The 23,092-nt window shown below is 36.4% G+C and overlaps 2 protein-coding genes across 2 annotated transcripts; one reads left to right on the top strand and one right to left on the bottom strand.

Annotated features, from left to right (window-relative positions):
• Positions 1 to 209: 209 nt before the first annotated feature.
• Positions 210 to 22,608, bottom strand: ripply2 (ripply transcriptional repressor 2). The gene is made up of 4 exons (XM_028041267.1): positions 22,506 to 22,608; positions 1,728 to 1,988; positions 1,579 to 1,646; positions 210 to 1,499 (listed from the first exon to the last, which is right to left on the bottom strand). The coding sequence occupies exons 2-4, from the start codon at positions 1,980 to 1,982 to the stop codon at positions 1,331 to 1,333; spliced, it is 492 nt and encodes a 163-aa protein (XP_027897068.1). The 5' UTR covers positions 1,983 to 1,988; positions 22,506 to 22,608; the 3' UTR covers positions 210 to 1,330.
• LOC114159150 (melanocortin-2 receptor accessory protein 2A) lies at positions 12,249 to 17,070 on the top strand. Its single transcript, XM_028041266.1, has 4 exons — positions 12,249 to 13,018; positions 13,150 to 13,369; positions 13,813 to 13,912; positions 15,953 to 17,070. The coding sequence occupies exons 2-4, from the start codon at positions 13,252 to 13,254 to the stop codon at positions 16,413 to 16,415; spliced, it is 681 nt and encodes a 226-aa protein (XP_027897067.1). The 5' UTR covers positions 12,249 to 13,018; positions 13,150 to 13,251; the 3' UTR covers positions 16,416 to 17,070.
• Positions 22,609 to 23,092: the final 484 nt, after the last annotated feature.

The following is a 23,092-nucleotide window of genomic DNA, read 5'->3' as shown; positions in this document are numbered from 1 at the left end:
TTCAGTGTGAATCTACAATGTCAATAGTCATGAAAATAAAGGAAACTCGTTGAATTAAAAGGTGTGTCCAAACTTTTGGTCTGTACTGTATATATAACAATTATATAACATTATACGTCTGAATCAAAGGTTTTTCAGTAGTTATTTTATTTTCCTATAGTTTATTTAGACTTTTGATTAATTTTAACTCCAGTACTCAAACATTTTAAAAGGTAGCATTTTTAAGAGAAAACATGTTTTGCTTGTCACATTCATCTTCCAGTAGGCTTATTAAGAATTTCTATGCTGAATGGATGAACCTGTTCAGTTTAAACCTGGAAAATTATAATATTTATCTTTAGACACTTTGTTACAAGACTGTCACAAAGACACATTAATTTTTTTGGTTGAGTCACTGAAAAATACTAAGGATAACACATTTTGTCACACATGAAATAGTCCTTTGTCAACAATAGTTTGATTCTCACATTAAACAAAATTAGACGGGAGCCTGACAACTTCAAGATTAAAAGAATTGTTTGACAGAATATATTCAGTGTAGAACTACACAGAAATCATCATGTTCAGGTATTTTTATTACAAGTACTAACAGTATTTACATAACAGATCTGGAGCATAATGCCAATGTTCTCATGTCACATATAAAACCCTGTTCTGCCATATCACAACTGAATGAAAAGATTAGAACTGCTCAGAATGTACAAACATGCATTTGCTATTGCAACACAGAAAGGAACATCAGTAACTTATCTTAAAACTGAATAATTTCATATGTTTTTATTTATTTTTTTTTTTTCACTGATCTGCACCAGTTGAGAGACAGTCCTCTAAGAGCTTTCCTTTAACATCTCTCTGATTCATTACTGTTCTTTCCTGACTGGGTTTGCATCTCCCATCTGACTGGCTTTAACACCTCGGGTGACACTGTGCAGGATGTGAATGGGGAGTTTAGGACTTTGCACTTATCTGTAGGAAGAACTAAACTACATGCAAAAACACATTTCCAAGTAAGGGTCTTATGTTAAGCTGGATTTCTGTTATTATGCCACTACTGGTTCATTTACCCATATACATGTCAGAAATTTATTGAAACTAAAACTTAGCCTTGGCATTCTGTGATTGTTTAATTCAGATTAATAAACATACGAAGAGAGCAATATTCTTCTGAAAGGCTTTATTGCAATGTTACAAATTACCCAAAAGTTAGAATGTTTGAATAATTTAGTTATATACATGTTTGTTAGGTATAGAAATGAAAGTCTCTTTGCATGTATGTACAAGAATAATTTAAATGAAACATAAATATCATAATATCATGTACTGTTTGCGTTTAATTATGCTCCTTTCCCTCCATCTCATCTTCATCTTCATCCTCGCCTTCTTCATCACTGCTGGAGTTTTCATATGGGCAGATGGTCGCTTGGATTGGATAGTTCCTCAAGAGCGTTTCGGCATCCCGGTACAGATAGTCAAAACATTTCGACTTTGGCCAGAACAATCTTAAAATAGACATGTTATTAATTAATATTACTTATGAATACTTTATAAGGGGAAAAAAGTTCTTTAGATTTTTCTTACTTGACTGGATGGATGACTTGTTGAATCTTGGGCTGTGCGCTGGAAATCTCTCCATGCACAAAGCGAGTCTGAAAGTTAAAACAGAATAAAATGTCTGAAACCACTCTTTTAAAGTTTAATACTGTACACCTTTTCTATTCAAAAATCACCGTAAATTGGGCAGGTTGGCTCTCAGTTTTGTTCCACGGTCTCCACAAGTTGCTCTGCTGTGTTGGATTGTCTCCACCGCGAACTGACGTCAATCCACTACTGGCGCCGCTATTCTCCATGTTCTCCTTGCGTTGATCTGGTCCGAGGAAAATCCCCCGCGGAAGTGAGTCTCGAGGCAGGAAACTGGTATTTATCAGGGCCTGCAGGGAGCCCCGTGCCAAATTGAACTTTGACGCGTCCCCAAGTGTCTCCATCAACCACTGCGTAAAGGTGAGAAGTCACACTTGGCAAACAAACGGTCACATGGTCAGTTTGCTTCATTTCAAATATCATTTTGGGGGGGGAAAAATCTCCAGAGTTTGTAGAGAATACACGACTGATGCCCAAAATTATGAGAAATCGCCTCTAATATTTCTATTTGCGCATAAAGCTTTATCAAATAATTATAATTTATGAATAATTCGCGAAATGATTTGAGCTAAAAAAAAAAAAAAGGGGTTATTATTATTATTATTATTTTAAACAAGTTTGTATTTGATATGTTTGAGTTTAGATTCGACATTTGGTATGTTGTGGAACGCAACTTCTGATTTCTCTTTATCTGAGCAGCCATTTGGGTGTGAGGTGTGAACAAACACGTGCCGAATCAGATTCACAGGACGAAGGAAGGCTCGTGCACAGCTTAAAACGTGGTAAGAGGTGGGGGTCGACACGCGCCAGCCTTTAACACTTAACAGACGGATGCAGGTCATCATAGTACCTCAGCAAATGCATTTTTGTCCCATATGGTAAACCTTTGGTTATATTGTTTTAAAAAACACGCAGCTTCTATTTTGCAGAGCGCTGACTAATCAGCTGCCGTCAATATTAGAAATGTGCAGATGAGCAGTGCACCAGCAGGGGGTAGAGTGGAGCTGTATGACTGCTCGAAAATATCCGACAGATTTCTGCATGCAGTGCCGAACAGTCAGGTGTCTTGGAGCAGAGTTGGCTCCACTCTTAGGTGTGGCTTCTCTTATTTGACTCCATTCACAACTAATGGGTGATGCATTTGCAAGCATCACTTGTCACAGCAGTTGGTCTGCTTAAAGGTGAATCATGCATGACCAGGCTTAAATTTCTTCGCCCACCGGTTCTTTCGATATTACAGAATCTGTGTCGAGGGAAAAAAAAAAGATCAGAACTTGGTGCTAATAAGGTCCACACAGATTCCTTCGTTCCCTCGGTCTCTGTTGCAGCTTTGGTGCTAATTGGTCACCCGGGGCTCTTGCTGACTTCAAGTGTCATTCCTCTGGTCCCCTTTTTACAGCTGGATCAGAGAAAGTTTACATTATTTGCGTGACAATGTTTTATTAGAATGGTGTTTAGACAGACAAAGGTTTTATATATTTTTGAATAAAAAAATTTGCTTATCTGTCTCCTGCAACGTCTTTCAAATAGTTTGCTTGAGGATGCAAATAAGCCACTCTAAGTGAGGTGTACTAGAGTATATGGTACGGAGTAAAAGGTACACAGCTTGGAATTATATGGGATAGATCTTCACAAGGAATAGGATAATCATGAGAGGATGGATGTGCTTATGTTTCTTTCTTCCTTCCTTTATTTCTTTTTTTCTTTCTTTCTTTCTTATGTACTATTCAATTATGGCTGCCAAGTCTTGTGAGGTACATCTAGGCACTGATATTTCTTGTTCCATAATAGCTATAATTCAGTCACATTGGATGGAGACAGCTTATGAACACTAGTTTTAAATTTTTTCACATATTCTCAGTTTGATTTAGGCCTGAACTTTGACTAAAATCTTCTAAGGCCAGTCCAGTCATTTCAGTTATTTGGCTGTTGCATCGTAGTGTTGCATTTGTACCAAACTCTTTCCATACGGATTAGATTGGACAGTGCTCTGTGAGATGTTTAAAGCTTGTGATGTTGTTTTATACCCTTAGCCTGATTTCAACTTCTTCATAACTTTATGCCTGGTAAAGTTATGCTCGGTCTTCACAGAACATTTGTTTCTTGGCACAAATTTAGATGCTTCAGATGCTGAAATTTTCACTTGTATGGAACCTATCATTTTCTTCTCACCTCACTATCATAGCCTACCTTATGTTGGCTTATAGCATAACAGCTTTTTGCCATACCTTAAAGTTTGTGATTGCAATATGACAAAATATGAAAATCTTCAAGAGGTATGAATACTTTTTCAAAGATTGTGAACAGTGAACAGCTTCTAAGGAAAAACATACTGCAGACTGGTTGTCTATGCAGACTCTGTTTTTCTTATTATTTCTTATTTCAGCCAGAAATATCAAACTATCTGATAAGTCAATTCTAATTTTTAAAGTTTGTGATTTTTCATTACCGATCTCAATTTCTTTTTTTTTTTTGTTGTTTGTTTTTTTTCCTTTCCCTTTTTGTGCAATATCCAATTTCAAAAATAGAAAATAAGATAAATCATGTTGCATTTTACAGTGTACTTCATGTAATTTTGTTCTCTAGGTTTTATTCAAAACTCAGGAAATGAAGCATATTCTTTATTTAAAACATAATTCTATTCAAAGATGAACTTTGGAGTTTTCACAACTCAATGGCCACATTAGAACATAACAAAAATATTGTAAAGAGAACTCTACATGACTGGATCAAAATGTAATCTTTCTTTTTTGTACATCCCCTGCATCCTTTGTGAGTTTTTTTCAGTGACATGTTTTCTGTACACGTTTAAGGGGTGAGTGAGAAGAGAATACAAAAGAAATGGAGAAAGTAAATGGGAAATATGTGCCAGACGAGAATGAAGGTGAAATAAAGGCTCTTGTGAAGACCACAGAAAGCACTGACCACCACTGGATTCATATGCAAAATAAGAAACAAAATAATAATGACAATGATAATAATGAAACACATTCATCATGGAGCTTTCTGGCAATCCAACAAATCAGTTAATGGGTTCAAGGCTGAACCCATTAAGGATAAATTGGTAATGAAGAATTAAGATGGAGTAAGAATGGTGGATGAGCTTCTGGTACACATTTTAACAGCATTAGAACAATGTTTCAGCATAAGCTTGCTTGACTGGGAACCGACCTTGCTAATGCAGAAGCCTTTTTATTCTCACATTTGGTACAACATTTTGCAAACAACTTGAGCCATCACTGGTGCACTCTTTCAAATAAAAAATTAAATAAAAATTCCAGTTTCTCATTTCCTTCTTTAGATATCCATCTTAGCAAACCACAAATACTCAATTTCTAGCTCTTCCAACCTCCAACTCAACGTTACATTTTTCTTTTCAGATTTAAGGGCACGGCTGTTGGCTGTTAATTATATAATTATATCCCTGGTCCACATAGTTCTGCATCACGTTTTTAGTTGATCTTCAAAATGTGTGTGTTTGTGGGTGTTGTAATGTTATTGAGTATGTCATAGTTGCCAGGTCGTTGGAGCTCTCCGTAGCACAGAATGCTTTGCTGTCATCTTTTAATGAGCTGAATGGCTTTCAAGAATTTTCTTGGAATATAAAAGGGTATATGTGGCACATAAAAAAAAAGTCCTTCAGCATTAATATTTTAACAAAAATACATCAATATGTATGAAATCTTTTTATTCTTGAATTATATATAGCATTCAGCAATGTAACACAAAATGAGTGCAACCATATTGTTAAAGCATCAAATAAATTTAAATCTGACAAATCTGATATCTGACACTTTTAATTTTATTTGAGGAATGTGAATGTTCAATGTCAAAGTTCATTGAACATCTTAGGGGTGATTCGCAAGACAAGATATTGCAGACAAGGGACACAGTTGTTGTATTTCCTGTGTTGTGTTACTCCTAAGGACTGTTTATGTGCTTTCACAAAAGCATTTATCCCTGTTCTAATAACCATTACATTTTAAATATTACTCTCCTTGATTGGCCAGAAAACTAGCTTTATCTGATCTCAACTGAGAATCTGTGGAGCATTAGGAAGATGAGAAATGTTTGTATTAATTATTGGAACAAATAAGTTTTTCAAATGATATTATAATTTACTGTTAAATGCCTGCATTCAATGCAGAAAAAAGTTTGGTTTCAGTTTACTCCAGGTCATAATGATAATGACCTTTTCTATCCATATTGTAGTATTTTTCTTGTTAATCCTGGCTTAAGAGAGCAAACATTCCTCCATGACAGCAGGAGAGATACACGCCTAATTCATTCAGTGAGGACAACATGCTCTCTCATACACCCTGCTGCCTCCAACTTCATGTTGAGCTTGACTTATTTGCTTAACCCCTCCAAAGCCTCTGTATTGATTTTGTCTGTTATAAACTTGTTCTTCTTTGTCTCTATTCCAAAGTAAAGCCTGTTTTCAGTTTTCTTTCCAAAGTTCCAAAGCTGTTACAAATATAACCAATTTACCTTTTGCTAAGCCTTTGGAGTGAGATGTGGGGTATGCATAAAATTATGCATTTAAAAGGGTTCATCTTTCTAAAATTACTGCTTAGTACTCAAAATTACATATGGCAAGGGAAAGTTATATGTATTTTATTGTCAGTTAATATAATTCCATTCCTCTCTGATGAACTTAGGATCTTCGTTTAAGAAAGATTATTCATGGTTTTCAACAGTGCTTGCATACTACAATCTGAATACATACTAGGTATTTGAATTTACTTGAAAATAAAATCCAGTGCATCCAGTTGCTCTCAGAAGTCACTTCATTAGTAAATAGACTCCATTTGTGTGTTTTAATGAAACTGTTCTGTGAAGGCCTAAGCAACAATATGTGTTCATTATTATTAAAACAAACAGCTTCATAAAGACTAAGAAACACAGCAAACAGGTCAGACAGAACATTTAAAGCACTATTAGATTATAAAATTACTCTCAACCTTTGGACATGTACCTGAGCTTGTTCAATCCAACGCCCAAAAACAGAAATAATGTGGTGCAACCATACAATGGTCAAGATATTGCTGTTCATCTAAATTGACAGCCGAGACAAGCAGCCAAGAGAAACATTGCAATGCTACAAGAGTTGCAGAGATCCAGATGGTAACGTCTGATGATAGTGTTAGTTGTTCAGTTCTTCTGTAAGAAATAGGTTCTATGGTCAGGCAAAACCAAAAACACATGCTTGACTAATACACAAAAGCTCTGTGGATGAAAATTAAGACTGGACTCCACTCTGAACTCACCATTTCAACTAGGAACCATTTGGTGGCAGCATTATGCTGTGGGGATGTTTTTCTTCAGAATTGACAGAGAAGCACATCAGAGTTGACAGAAAGGCGGATGGAGATAAATATAGGGCAATCCTTGAATAAAAAACTTAGAGGCTGCTAAAGATTTGAGAATGGATTGAAGGTTTATCCTCCAGCAGAACAAATACCTTAATCACAAACAGAGCTACACTGGAAAGACATCAATCTAATCATATGTCTAAATGTCCCAGTCAAAGTTCAAACCTTAATCCAATTGAGAAATTGTGGAAAAAGTTAAAAGGTTAACTTCACAGATGTTCTCCATCCAATCTAATGTAGAAGGGGTCAGAATTTGTTGTCTCTATTTTACACTATTTCAAGTATTTAAAAGCCCAATGAAATATCTGGTTTTAAGCAACAATATGTTTAAATGTTCCAGGGTATTGAATAATTTTCAAATTCATTCTACATGGTGATGAGCTACGGAACGTGATGATGCGACCACAAATGAACATTGATAACCACATTCTACATTCTTTGGATTTCTCATATATAATAAAAATTTTGTTCATACATCAAAGTTATTGAAGAACTTTTATAAATTCATTTGCATTATAACACGTATTATTTTTCTACTTTCTAATACAAAAAGTATGAGTTAAAGTCGTGTATCATATGAAAAAAAGATTAGAAAATGAATAGTGCGCTTTTCTTCCAGTATTTGGGGGGCTTGCACATGTGTCTTATCTACAAAGATGATCAAATGATCAACAGCCAGAAGCTCACAGGAAGTTAATAAAAGGAAGAAAAAAGGCACCTAGTGGCTGTTTAATAAAACCTATTTAGTATTCAAATTCTCACCCTCAGAGAGCTGCTGTTCAAAGATGATTCATGATCTGATTCAAAATTAGTATGTGATCTGACGTCATGAAGCACTCGAGAATACTGTAGCACACATGAACATGTCTTAATATAAGTTTATATGAGCGTCCCGAATGGCAGCGGCGAGGTCAGACAGAACCAGATCCCAGTTTAATTGAAGACTGGAGTGTTCCCTTGGAAACCACTGCAAGGCAAAAAATGTATTGTAAATAAAAGCTCCAGGAGAAAAAAGGTTCAGAGAAAAATACTGAGAAACAGAGAAAATGTTTTTAATTTTGTGTCCAATGTTAGCACAGGTAATCTATTTAAAAGCCCTGATGTTGTTGACGGCTTTCTGTATACCAGTCACTATCTGTAATTTAAAATAAAGAAATAAGCACCCCATGAGCAAGGGTGAAGAAGACAACGCCCCACCCATTTTTATGCTCTGCTTGGGGATTAACTTGTGTGACTGCTTTGCCTTTGTTGTGACAAAAAGAGAATGCTAATGCATTGAGAATCAGAGCACATGTCCTAAAGAAATAAAAGAAACAAAGAAAAAGAGAATCTATAAAGTTGATCTTGCAGACAAAAGCAAAGCTGCATAAAACATATGTATGAAACCTTTCTAAGTTAGTGACTTTATGCTGTTGTACTGGAGTGTAAGAAGTGAGCTGTCTTAGTATAAGACACATGAAGGAAACGTGTGAATGTAATAAAAGTCATGATGGAAAGAACATTTCAAACATCAGCAGGTGAGCTTGTGAAATAAAGTCTGCGTTCCCCTTAATTTTGTCCTGAAAATGCATTCCACGTTGCAGGAGGGCAAATGCTGAATATCAAAGAGTTTCTCCTAGTATTTGTTTGGGTTCTCTAGAGTTTTTCACCTCGGATAAGTCAGACAGGTGGGCGGTAGTAGCACAAAGCTGAGGCAAATATGTGATCAGAATGTTTGCCATTATTATTTGTAAACAGGGGAAAGAAAAGTAAATGAGGATCAGCAGAAGAATTTGTACTGACTCCCAACATCACTCTATACACATGCAAATTACTAAATCTGATTTTGAATCAGATCATGAATGCGAGTGGCTGTTGAAAGCTTACAGGAGCTTTCTGTCTTTGAGTTGTTAGATACACCTGAAGTAGTGAGACTTGTGCCGGAGGTCAGATTCATTTACATGCATCACAAATCTGAAGGAGTTTCACCTCTAATCAACATGGACTCTTGTGCTTCAAGAAAGATTAATAATACACAATGGTTATCATCATATGATAATGATAGGGTGAGACCATAACTGTAACATGAACAGCTTAAGCAGTAGGATATTACTATTCCACAGTTTCTCAAAACTAAGATAGTAGCAGATTATTTTTGCAGAAACATGCTCCTACTCAGAGCATATAGAAGTGCTTGCTTTCAGACATATTGATACACTAGGGCGGCCATCGGTTCCCAAGGTGTGGAGCACGCCCCCTAGAGTGCCATTGCAGGAGGGAGGGAGGGACGCGGGAAACAGTATGGATGAAGGAAAAAAAAACAGTTACAGTTTGCCATCTGTTTAGGAGGGTACAACCATGCCACCTGCATTCAACACCATCACTAGAGCACCACAAGGGTGTGTGCTGAGCCCTTTTCTATGAACACTATAAACTAATGATTGCCTCATCTCTTCACCAACTACATCATTCCACAAACACTGAACTGACACAACAATCACCACACTGCTGCTGCACTATTAACACCATCAAACAGTTCACACTTTGGTGTAAAGACAAACATCTTCATCTTAATATCTGACATTCACCCTCCCACGCCTCAACAGGACATTTCTAAACTTTTCAGCTTGGGAGACTTGAGATCCTGACAAGCCATGGATAATATTAGCATTGCATGTAAATTCATTAAACAGTAGTGTAATGACAACACAAACAGCATCAACATGTAATGCAAAATAAACACAGTGTCAACCAGCAGTTTGCCCATTTGGTAAAATAATATGATGTGAAACAGATGTTTTTGTCTGTTAGCAATAAAGACTGTCCAAAAATCTAAAGGATTTCATTAACATTTTTGACAGGTTACATCATTTTTAATGTTAGGGGAAGAAGCAAGTGACAATTAAATGTTTAGTCAGAAGAATTACTTGTTTGGATTCATGGTTCATTTTTAGTTGAACAGTTTACATTTGTTGTAAATGAGATAAATCTTTAGGATGACTCATGTTGTTTGCATTATGCACCTATTTATTACTCTTTTATCTCTGAGGCTCAGAAGCAGGCTCGGCTCAGGGCAGCAGATTGGAGCCTAGGCAGCAGTTCAAAGGGATGATATTCATCTTTGGTGACATCAGAGTTTCAGATTTACAACCACAAAAAAAAAAAACAATACAGGTATGACATAGTATATTTTCTGGAAAATGTATCCCACCAATCCCATCAATAATAAAATTTAACCCCTACAGTCACATACAAATATATGTAATATTGGCATGCTGTAATGGAAATATAGCCTTTATCCATTCAGACAATACAGTCTTCTTTTGCATGTATGCATTTCTTGGTAATGCAAGAAGCTCTTACACCTATCTGCAAAGCATTTCATTTTTTACTACTAGCAACCATTAGGTGCCCTCTTTCTGATCAAAGCACCTCAAACACCGGCTGAGCAAACAGCAGAACATCTTTCTGAGATTACTTTGACTAAAGCAGAACAAAGCAAGAGACCAAAGAAAATCCCACAGGACAGCTTTTAGAGATGAGTTATTTATTAAGACGTGCATTATTGATGCTCTGGCAAATATGAAGTAAAATTGAATGGTAAGGAAGCTCTGATTCAGCCCATTGATGCTAATAATAAAATTGATACTGAAAAAAGACAAAATATCTTGGGTGTCCTTATTACTGTATGCTTGGCATCTTATATAATTTTAGAGTAAATATGCTAAACTCAGACATAATTCAGCTGTCGCTTATTATTCAATAAAGCACCAACACAGGCATTTGGATAATATATATATATTTTTTTTTAAAAAACATATAAATATCTTTATGCAACTGCTTTTTCAAATAAGCTCTTGATAAGACTCTTTTATTAACAGGAACTTATAAGAAGCAACTCACCAAGCATTGTTATTACATTTACAAGGAACATTATTTATGAAAATTGTGATAAATGAACAATAACTTGTTTGGGTAAATGGTAAACCCTGAACAGGAGCCAACTTGTCTTGACCTGAGTAACCTGGCCTTAGAAATATTTTCTTGTACATTACTAACATGCAGAACCCAACAGCCAAAACAATGTTTTTTCAAAAGAGTCTGTCGTGCATTTAAGCTTTGAATTTTTAGTACTAACGTACAATTCATACCAGATGAAATTTACAGAATGAATATATATATATGGGGTCAACCTTTGCACTTGATTTATAAAACTGTAGCATCTCAGTAAAGAAGTTTATAAATTTAGTTGGATTTCCTGGAGCAACCCAACATTTTTCTTAACAAAACTTTACTTAATAATTCAATACTGCTACTTGTTTTGTGAAAAATATTTGTACCTCAGATTTTCCTCTGTGTTGTTCCTGATCATGCCACCAGATGGAGCAGCATCCTAAGAAACCTGAATGAATGAATGAATGAATGAATGAATGAATGAATGAATGAATGAATGAATGAATGAATGAATGAATGAATTTGCTTAGCACTCTATAGGAAAGAATAGATTGTTTATCTGCTGGAATAAATGAGACACAGTCAAGATGCACAGATGTTTCTGTCAGTACAAGTTGATTTTAATTTCCATGATGTGGAAATTAGTGAATTACTGCTGCATAGCTGAAAGAAAATAACCTCTCCTGAAAAGATAGCTCAGATATTTTAGGAAAGCGGTAGCTATTACTAAGCTTGTTGAATGAAATGAAGTTCTTCAGAATGATGTGATGAGAGCTTTTAAAAATTTGTCTCATTGTATCCTTTTGAGAACAATTTTGAGTAATAAGCACACCACCTCATTTCATTTATTTTCTTTTTGTTAGAGCAAGCAGGCATTTCAGAGAAGTTGTTCTAGCTTTGTAATCAACCTCTTAAAGGGCTGCAGCAGCAAAATTTCATTATCAATTTATTTCATTTCCTTCTGCATTTGTTATTTTATTTTTTTCCTCCATATGTTTTTGTGTTGTTGTACAGAGGGTAGTTTTTTTAGTCTGTAGCTCCTTTTGGACTCAGTTTTTGTTTTTTGTTTTGTTCCTGAAAAAAAAAAACGAAAAAAAAAAAACCCATAGAAAATCCAATATATAAGACCCGGTGGTCCTGTTATGGTTGGGAGAGCCCAATGAATAATTCTCCAGTCATAATCACATATAAAGCCAAACAGATAATTCTCATTTTATGACATCCTCCACACCTCAATCTCTGCTGGCAAGATATAAACCCGTGACGTCAGAGCCCATAAACAGAGTTGTTTACGGTGGCTCAACAATGGAGTCACCATTTGAAAATATTTTTTAAGCATATCTTTATACAAACTCCTTAGACTTTTAATTAAAAGTTGAATTTCTATGTTCTGTATGTGCCATTAAGGAAAGAAAATGAGGACAACACGTTTGAGATGTACAGAAGAAAGAGCGCCTCCTACAGCCGCAGTAGCTATACAACGATCCCTCAAAATGTAAGAATGAAAACAACTTTTTTTTTCGTTTAATTTTTGACTCAAATTTCCACTCATGCGTGTATGACCGTAAATATGAAAAACTGCGTGTAATTCAATATATTGATTAGTGCTTTTACGCAAAATCAAATCACCATATTTGTTTTGCTGTTTGTTTGTTTTGTCATTACTGACTTCTGGCGAGAACATCCAAATCTGAAAATCTGCACTAATCCATGCAATAATTCGCTATGCGTATGTACTGATTACATTTTAAGAACACTACAAAAAACTATAGCTCCAATGTTCCATTTTTTAACAGTGGCACCATGTGTCATTACTTCTGCGCAAATACAGTTTTCTCAACCACACAGGAACTACACTGCTGATTGGAGAACATCAGTTTCTTAGAACACATTTGCGGCGTAATATCTCCGTTCCCAGAAAGTGCGCCACCAGCCCACAGCTGTTGGATAAGGTGATGCGCACTGAGAAGCTCTCCAAAAGGCTGCTGCCTCACTCCCAGAGCATGACGATGGGCAGAGTTTTCGAGTAACGCCATGGATTTCCACGTTGAGGCTCATATCATGAATGCTATGTAAAGGACTTGCAGCCTAATATAAAATCTTACAGTTTTGTTTTTTTTTAATTATTATTATTATCGACATTTTTTTTTTAGAATTGAGGATATGAATTTGTTTTTGTTTTGTTCTCCTTTTTTAACCGCAGAAATGTTCAGCATACCTGGGAAGGGGGTTAAATCCGCGTTTGCGTGGCTTCTTTTTTTCATGGACTCGTTCTCAGCTGTAAAGGTTCGCAAAATTGTTTGAAATGTCCGACTTCCACAACCGAAGCCAAGTCAGCGCACGACGCAGTGACTACGTCTGGCAGTATGAGTATTACGACGACGAGGAGCCTCTCTCTTTTGAGGGACTTAAAGCGCACAGATGTAAGCTTCATTCTTTCCTCTGACTTTGTTGCACTGATTGTTTACATTTTCTCCTCGTGCATTAAGGCTATATGTGCCTTTTGTGCACTTTAATTTAATTATGATCCATTAGCTCTTTATTGGGGTCCATTATCTTTATTGCTTTTGCTGAAGGCTGACCCCCTTATGCCTGCTTTGCACTAACATTATCTAAAAGCAACGCTTAATGTAGCAGTTTTCTCCTGCTTCTCAGATAATAATCAAACCACTTAATGAGACATCATTGTGGTAGTAAACAAGTCAGCTACTGTACTCTAATCAAGTTTTGTAAAAATAGAATAATGCTCACTTGGAATCATTAATTAAGGATTGTGAGAACGTCCCATCATAAACACATAAAAAGCAGGCAGGCTAAATGGGATTTAAACAAATTAACCAAATGACTGTCTTCTGTTATCTTTCAGACTCCATTGTCATAGGTTTCTGGGTGGGACTGGCAGTTTTCGTCATTTTCATGTTCTTCGTTCTCACGCTGCTCACAAAGACTGGAGCACCACATCAGGAGTGAGTGTAGAAAAGCAGCGTGATCCGTGTTTCCCCTTTTTACTTTCAGCCTTCTAATAGGGATTGAGTCAGCACGGAGGTGAGATCAAGCTATTCAGAGCTGACCTTTTCATCTCTGAGCTGTGTGAGGAGCAGTTTTCAAAAGGATTTAGGACTGAGATGGCCATAAAAGAACGTTGAGCTCATATCTGCCAAAGCATTCGTTATTTTTTGATTGTTTCTTTGGTCATGTAATTTACATCAGTATTTTTTTGAATGACGTTCTAAAGATACATTTTTATTTGATGACGAATGGAACTAGATTTTCCATTTAAAATGTTTTAGCATTTTAAAGAGTACCATAAGAATAATTAATTTGAAGCACACTTGAGTAAATCTAAAAACCTTAGAAATATTGATTCAGTCAAACTTTGCAATTGAGATTTTGCATGATATTGACGACAAGTTGATATGTTCTTCAGCTTTAAAATTTATCTTTTGTTTCATGCCAAAAATCACCTGGAATGGCTGTTGCCAAAATCTCAATCTGACCAAATCACACAGATCCAGGTAAAGTTCTTATAAAATTTAACACATTGCTCTGGCATCATCCCCAAACAACAGGCTTTAACGTGGACTGTATCTAATGGTTGTTTTAGAAACTTAGTGACTTTAAAAATGCACTTCTCCAAAAGTTTAAATTGGATTGGGTTTTTTTTTTACCCTTCTGCTTCTATGTGATGTACTGCTTGCTTGCTTGTTCAGTCAAGGGAGCAGTGTGCAACAGTGTTTTGCACCATGTAAGCAAAGTAACAAAATGTGCCTGTGCACCTGGCTGATGATGCTCAACCAGGTGGTTGATTTGCTGCTTTAGTTGGTCCTTCATTAAAGGGCAAGTTCACTGAATCTGGATTGAAATAGATCTTCTCTAGTTGTAAGTGCAAAATACTTTTACTTGTCAAAACTTAAATAAAATTTTTCCACACTGAAGAGAGAACTTCGGGTTCACAAAATCTTTATTATATGTATTAAAACTCAAACTTTAAAAAAAAATTTTTGTTTTGTTTTGTTATGTTTTGTTTTTTAGCAGACTAGTTTAGGCTAATTCTAACAATACAGCACAAGAATTATTCAGGCTATTTCTAAACTTATCCTCCTTGTGAAGACCAGAACGAGCACCAAACAGATACAGTATATATACATATATTATATTAGTCAGTGTTATGCTAATTGGTATAAGTTGTATGATTGATTTTTTTTCTAGTATTTGTAACGGCAGGGGTGTCTGCTGCACTCCTTCATGTGTAAAATGAAGGAGTGCAGCAGTGCAGAAGGAAGGACTTGCCCAGGGCAGGGCAACATTTATATGTGAACCATTCCTGGTGGAGTTTGTAAACAAATCAGGATCTCCAATCTAGCTTAGTAGCTAAAATAAATTTACTTCTGTTATGTCGCATTCACAGGATGCCCCAGAGAAAAGGAAAGTAACTGATAACAGTGTAGAAGTTCCTAGAATGTCTGATCAATAAATGCTCCACTTGCATTTATTTTCAAAGACTTGGTTGAACTTGCCACAGCTGTGCCACTGGTGATTTTGCTAAAGACAAGAATTTCATTAATAGGATTTTTTTGCTATCTGAAAAATGTCATAATAGAAAACAGCGTTCTTCTACACAGCATGGAATAATGGCAAAGTGTGGAAAGCATAATGACTTTATCTCTTGCTCTCTGTAAAAGATGATTGGAGCTTTATGTCGAGCAATAAAGATTACCAAGAAATCTGTTACCCAACACAAATTAAAATGAGATGACAATAATCCAATATTGAGTTGAGAGTTTTTTACTCAGCTATCAACACCCCTTCCCTACTTCTGTCATATCCTCATAAAAACTATGCCAGAAATTTGACAAATCATCCTTATGAAGAAGACAAGATACAGCAAGACAAGTAAAAGCTATTTGAATCCTTTTAAGTATCGATGGCATTTAAGAAATCTCAAGTTATTAAAGCTGTTCTCCTGTGCAGCATCACTCACAATTTATCTTCGATTGTTGAAACAGAAACCCAGAGTTGGGGGAGAAACGGCACCAACCAGAAGGCTGTCTGGTAGACATCAATGGCCACCAGGACGATAACGACAAAGCTTTCTCCCGCCCGCTGTTAGAAGGCTCCCGTTCGTACTTTAATTTCTACATCAGTGAGGAAGATCAGGCCCATGAGAAACAGAAACCGGGAGACAAAAGGAGTTCTGCAAAAGACAAAGCTGGAAGACTACAGCGCTCTGGTGAACTAGATGAGATGGACGAGGACATTGAGGAAAGCGGGGGGCACCAACCTCTCAATGAACTCATTGAGAAAAGTAAGTCAGACAGAGAGTGTGCTTTCCTGTCTCACTTCAACATCCCAAACTTTGTGAACTTGGATCATGGCTCCACACTGGGAGAGGAGGATCTGCTATATGAGCCGTCCGTCATCCTGGAGCGTCAGTCTCAAGCTCACAATGGTCACTGTTACACCCACTAATGTGGACCGCTACGGTGGTCTTGTAACTTAAATTGGTTTACATTCAGAAGCATTTTAAGACTGGCAGAGGGAAATATATGCACCTGCTACTCCTGTCTTTCTGTAAAGAGCTTTCAAATTACTTTTTAGTGTTTTCTAAAAAAGAAAAAAAAAAGCCAAGAGGTTGGAAGGCATAGCCTGCAAAAGCAAACTCAGAATAACAAGATGAGTTTCCCTCCAGAAGAAGAGATTGCCTTGGAAATGATACCTGTTATTTCAAGTACTGTGAGCCTGAATTGGATGCAGCTGGGCTGCATCCAGACTCTGCACAGAAAAAGAGAATAATGAAAGACAAGTGGGGGTCACTGGGGAAGGATGTGTTGGGGAAATTATTATGCTATTCTTGTTGTTTTTGTTGTACTGTAAGATTGTGAACAATGGGTCTGTCTCTGGATGAGAGTCAGAGGCAAGCTGGTTGTTTAGGGAAAAAAAGCAACATAAATTCAGAGGACATTGTTCTAAAGTCAAATACTGTTAAAAATGCTGAAATGTACCAACTGTATGCTTTGTAGCACTAAATGAAAATCACTGTTTTTTTGGTTGGATATACTGTATGTAAAACTCACATATTAACAAGAAATACTGAATAGAGATTAAAAACAGTTTTAAGCCTTCAGAGTTTGTGTGGTGCAGCCTTATTTAACAACAAAAAGGGAAATTCATAACTGGTAATGACAAGTCCACTAACAATTTAATGAAGACAGTTACACTTCACTTTGGCCATAATGTAACATTGTGTTGTTGCAGGCTGAGACTTCTGTCAACTCATTTCTGTGATCATTATTGTCTAGTATTTTTTTCATTCCCTTTTCTATTCCCAAGTAAACTAATCAACCAAATAAATAATATTACAATAACATTAACCAAATTAACTGTAGGTGTCAATGTAATAACAGCAACGACTAACTCATCACTGTGCTAGTTGAGATGAGGAGACTATAGAGCTTAAGAGGATCATTCTAACACATGAACATGCTTTGATCTAAACTGTTTCATGACAGCTCTGGCTGTGTGCTGAGCGCTGCTGTCCTGCTGAAAACAGGCAGAGAGAACTGTCGTCCAGATGGAAGGGGTTTGCAGAAGGGATTAAGGAGGTGGGTATTGTGGATCATAATTTTGTTTGCCTTGTTGTCCACATGGTCCTTGCAGATGCTCTCCATACTTGGTAATGCAACGCAGTGTTTTTCTGTGCCGCAGAATCATTTCCGAACCAGCAGATAATGCAAAAGGATAAAATCATTTCAATGAAAGCACAAGAGAACATATACAGATTCTTGCTATGAACATTAAGACTGCACATGTTGTTGAGTCTTGGACTGATAAGATCAGTACAAAGACTTCCATGTGAACTTGTGATCAAGCCTAACGCCAAGATATTTAAAACCTTGTGACTGACTCTATAAGTTCATTATCAATATAAGTTGTGCAGGAGGACTGACTTTTTCTAAAGTCTCTGGACATTTCTTTAGGTTTGCTCAGGTTTAGTAGAAGATTGTGTAGCTCACACCAGTTAAGAAAGAAAATCTAAAAAGACAATAGTCCTCTTCAAATAAAAAGATTAAGCAGGAATGTCATCTGTATACTTAAGTATCCATTTGAGAGCATCAGTTTGTATTAAAAACCACATCAATTTCATTAAATAATTTTTTTATTAGTCTCAAATTTATATACATCTTTCTGTCGATATCTGTCTGTTTGTCTTGTCATCAGGAAGCCTAAACTTTGCTTTGTGAAAAGACTCAGAAAAACAAAAACACTTCAAATAGAAACTGAGCGATCGTCACTGAAGAATCATTGAGGACATAAAACCTGCTATACAACCAGTCGTATCCTGGTGTTTAACCACTGCGGTAGAGTCAAGCCTCCTATATCATTTGTGGTTTCCCTAGTTTAATGTTGTCTGACCAGTGAGTTTACTCTGAGTTTAGAAGGGTGCAGGATGTTTGCATGCTCAGAACCAAAATGCAGGAAATTTGAAAAAAAAAAACCAGTGTTGATGAAAGATTACAGAAGATTTTGGTGAATGACAAAATGAAACTTGTACCGAGACATTCTTTGAAGAGGAAAAAGTAACAGTGAGAGAATTACTTTTGACATGTGTTGAGATTTATTTCAGTTTTATTAAAGGTTTTCAAACATTTTATTTCAACAAAAAAGAATTCAAACAATTTTAGGAGCAGTCTTTGGAATAAAAGACTATCTTCAATCTAATCACACCTGAAGGCATTTTTCAGCAGTCTGTGGAAGAATAATATGGTGTTTACATCTTTCTATGCATAAGGATATTCAAGGTCAGTCTTTGAGCTTTTCTCTACTCTACTCTCTACTGCTCTTCACCAAAGATTGTTATTATTTCTAATGACCATAACAAGATTCTATTTCTAGATTGAGCTTTTGCTGTAAAATTGTCACAGACATTTTAGATTACCAACCACTGGCAAGAATATGAAGGTGCCCATTACCTGCTGAAATAATAAGAGCACAGAGCAGACAGACAAAGTAATAGAGAAGCCAAAAATAATTTTTCCCTTGTGATATTGTGTCAGGAACTGGTTTTACACCTTTAAACTGAACAGAATAATGTTAAATATTTTAAAGCTTGGATTCAATGCCAATAACACCAATTTTTCTTTTCTTCTTTTTATTTATTTATTTTTTTACTAGACTTTGCTCTTTAAGTTTGAACGAAAATTACACTGAACACCTACCTCATTGCTGGCAATGATTAGACCTGACAGATGAAGTCGAAAACAAAAACACAGAAACTTAAGGCTATTCTTTATTAATGTAGAATATTTTTCTCCAGTCAAAACAAATTAAAACTGTTTTGAGGGATATTCAGTGACGATTATGCAAAAGAACATTGCTTCTCATCATAACGACTCATCAGGAAATATGCAAGCCTCATAAAACAATATTTCTAAGATGGAAGGGTGTGCAGGGAATGCCAGACAGCCCATCAAAGCTGATGTGGCGCAGACTCAGCCAACTCATTCTTTGATTTGGCTGAGTCGGCCAACAAGGAGCCCATTAAATTCAATTTGAGAGGTAACAAATAATGACCTCTGCTGATATTTTCTCTGATTTATTGAAAGGCATTCAGTAGGGAACAGGCTGAGCGGATGTGCATTATTGCTCAGTGTGAATGCAGCTTCTGAGTTCCTCTTTCACACAAAACGCACCTCAGGGAACAACCTATTCTTTAACTACGGTACTTTGCAGCTTTATCACATTGTAGTTGCACTTAATCATTCTCTCGCCCATTCTCTTTTCTCCTTGCAGCTTTCAAGCAGCAGATCAATCAGAGAACCAACCCACTATCAAAGCCATAGCATGTAATATTCCAACATTCTTGGAACAGATCACCACAAACAAGACTGCAGTAATGTCTGTGTCACTAAACATAGCTGCTCATTGTCAGAACCATTGCAGAATACCAAGCTCCCTTGTTTATTCCCTCCTCTGACAAAGGCAGAGCTCTGAAACAAAAATGTGCGGGCAGCTTCAAGTTAGGGGCAGCGGATCAGACTATAAAGAGTAGTGCTGAAAACAAACAGGTCAGTATGTAAAGTCATTCAGTATTGGCATGAGTACTTCTTGACTTTGCCGCCCTCGTACAGAACAAGAGGCATGCTATACATGAGAAAAGGGCTTGAATCATTTCAGAAATTAATCACTGTTTTCACTACAAGAAGTGTTTTCCAGCTTTGAATGTCAGAACTTCAAGCTCAAGCCGTGCACACATCGACTGCGATGGTTGCTGTGGTGATGCAAGACTAAATGGCTGGGCAATAACAGAAAAGAGCAGCAGTGAATCACATGTTTTCTTTACCAGCAGACTGAGGGGGCGTTCGGTCAACTGTGTCCACTGAGTAGGCTCAGAGACGAGAAGGTGGAAGGTCGTTTGTGGCGAATCATAAGAGAAGACTGTGCTTAGCTGCCCACTTTGTTTGCTATGCAAGTTATCAGACTGTCCTTCCTGGTGGTCCTTCATAATATCATTTTCTCCACAAATCTCATTAAACTATGGTTTTATTTTTGCACTTTCTTGCAAAAGCATTGTTACTTCTTGAACTTTCTCATATCTTGTCACATTACAAACCTCAAACAATTAATTTAAGTTTTACAATAATCCAAAACAAAGTGCTCCATAACTATGAAGTGAATGGAACAAAATGCATTGCTATCAAATTGTAAAAAGGATGACATGTATTTTTTTCCACTTGAAGCAATATTTTTAAAAAGCACGTTACGCTACGCTACACCAGATTTGTACATTTGTAGACTGAAACGTTTCACAATATTCTTGTAAAATAACTCCTTTGGATAGAAAGCATCTGCAAACATTATTTGCCACAGGTCCTCAGTTTGATTTAGCTCTGAAGGCTACCTAAGGAATTCAGTTCAGTGTGATGTGAAATGATCACAAATACTGAATTTCAGTTTAGTGTGACGTGAAATGATCACAAATAGCAGTTTGTGTGTATGATAAATAATTTACTTTTAGTCCGATCTAAAGAGAACGGCTACTTTCACATATTTGCTGTGTCTTTTTGGTAAAATTTACAAACAGGGATGAAACTGTTTCTGATGAAACTGAAACTGATGAAACAGGGCTTTCTTCTTGCCAATCTTCCATAATGAACTGAGCTGCGGATATTTGCAGATCCTCCAGAGGAAACACGAACCTCTTAGCTGCCCCTTTAATTCATGTTTTCCCTGTTTGGTCAGTCAACTTAGGTGAACCCTGTATCCATTTCCTTTCTATTTCAGAGCTATAAATTACTTTGTGTTGATTTTATTGTGACAAATGTTGGAATACTTGAATGTATTAAAATTACAAATGCATCAACCGGGAGGGGCAACATGGTTCAGTAAGTTTTACTTGCCCGTATTTTCCCTGTGGAGACATGGACTCCTACTGTGCATTATAAGCATAGAAAACCATGTTTTCTATTCATGGTGCAGGGACATTATATCAGTTACACAATAAAACTTTAGTTTTAATTGTTTCACAAAACCTCCCCACGGCATCTCTCACGGCCTTGGGGAGGTTTGAACAGTTGAAGGTTTGCAGTAATCAGCAGGCAAGGATCTTTGGAGCAGTGTGAAGGAGTGTGAAGCATGGAAGAAGACAAGCAAACAATTTTATCTATGTTTATTTTTTCTGTGTTTTTGTGCTAAAGCTAAATGCAAGTTAAATAAATTGGAGAAAACAGGGGCTGACTAAATGTTTTATGAAATTATGATATCAAAGAGCTTAGCTATACAACACTGTGTCATTAGTCCTACTTACTTTCAAAGACAAGGACATAAGAATAAAAATAATGAGACTTTTCTGAACAAGCTTAGGTTTCACAGCTCATTGAAGCACGACTACACTCCAATGCTGAAAATGTAATTAATCTGTAAAACGAACCCTTTTTTATTGGCAAAACATCCAACAAAAAGATGTAAGTGGTCTTTTTTTCTTTCTCTACCTATGTGTTCATGAACAATCAGATATAACTATTACAAAAATGATATAGGACGTTCTCATTTTCAAGTTCTTGCAGCTAAAAGTTAATTCTCTGAGTTAAACTCAGAGACAGAGGCTTTTTTTCTTTTTTAAATACATGTTGTTACTTTCCTTATAGGCAAACGTTTGTACACACTAAGACCAACATGCCTTTAAATTGATTTAGCAAACCCCTGATACCATATTTTTGTAAGCTGCTGATTATGGTCAAATTAGAACCTTTGAGCTAAATGGAGTCAGACCTGTGGATGTAGTTTAAACAGGCTGCTTCCTTTTAAGACATCATTTAAAAATCAAAAGAAATCTGGCAATATATCAGGAAGAGAATTGAAGACCTTCTTAAATCTGGTTCGTCCCTAGGTATGCATGTCTGAAGGTGCCATAATAATCCATTCAAGCAATTGAAAGAAGTAGAAGCAGCATCAGAATATCTATGACTCACACTATTTGCATAGGAGACAGGTTCTGTGATCAAGACACAAACATGTTTGATGTAAAATGCACATAACCACCCCAGAATAAAAGCAACATACCTTGCAAAGCTGCTGGCTGAAGATAATATACAAATGACATTATCCACAGTTAATCCATTAATGTGCAGAATGTTCTAAAAGGTCACTCGAAGAAGAAGATGCAATCACTGTAGAAGAAGAATAAAAATCCAGATTATAGTTTGCAAATACATACAGAGACAAATACCCCACCTTTTCAAAATAAGTGCCAGGATCTGATGAAGTTAAAGTTGAATCTATAGTCATAATGAAAATAGACGAGGCTTGCGAACCTTATAACACCAACCTTAAGGGTGGCAGCTTTATGTTGTGCTGAAGTTCAGCTGCAGGAGGGACTGCTGCACTTCACAGGTGGCATCATGAGGAAAGTACATCTGGAAGAAATATTAAAACATCTCAGGAAATCAGCAATAAAATTAAAACTTAGGCACAAATAAGTCTTCCAATTGGATATTGACCGTTTGCAAAACACTAAATGAGTTACAAGGTGTCTTAAGGACAAGCTAGTCTATGTTTCAGAGCAACATCACAAAACTCAGATCAGTGTCTGAAAGTACATTTTTAGGCAGAGCCAAAAGGAAAGCTGTTAACGTTTACCATTAACAATA

Source organism: Xiphophorus couchianus, chromosome 15 (genome assembly GCF_001444195.1).
Source record: "Xiphophorus couchianus chromosome 15, X_couchianus-1.0, whole genome shotgun sequence".
Lineage (NCBI taxonomy): Eukaryota > Metazoa > Chordata > Actinopteri > Cyprinodontiformes > Poeciliidae > Xiphophorus > Xiphophorus couchianus.
This window is presented reverse-complemented; position numbering and strand designations above follow the sequence as displayed.

Coding starts and splice junctions, on each gene's coding strand:
- ripply2 (XM_028041267.1), bottom strand. CDS start 1,982: ATGGAGACACTTGGGGACGCGTCAAAGTTCAATTTGGCACGGGGCTCC. Junction 1,647..1,727: donor GCCAACCTGCCCAATTTACG/GTGATTTTTGAA, acceptor TTTAACTTTCAG/ACTCGCTTTGTGCATGGAGA. Junction 1,500..1,578: donor CAAGTCATCCATCCAGTCAA/GTAAGAAAAATC, acceptor GTCTATTTTAAG/ATTGTTCTGGCCAAAGTCGA.
- LOC114159150 (XM_028041266.1), top strand. CDS start 13,252: ATGTCCGACTTCCACAACCGAAGCCAAGTCAGCGCACGACGCAGTGAC. Junction 13,370..13,812: donor GGGACTTAAAGCGCACAGAT/GTAAGCTTCATT, acceptor GTTATCTTTCAG/ACTCCATTGTCATAGGTTTC. Junction 13,913..15,952: donor ACTGGAGCACCACATCAGGA/GTGAGTGTAGAA, acceptor TTGTTGAAACAG/AAACCCAGAGTTGGGGGAGA.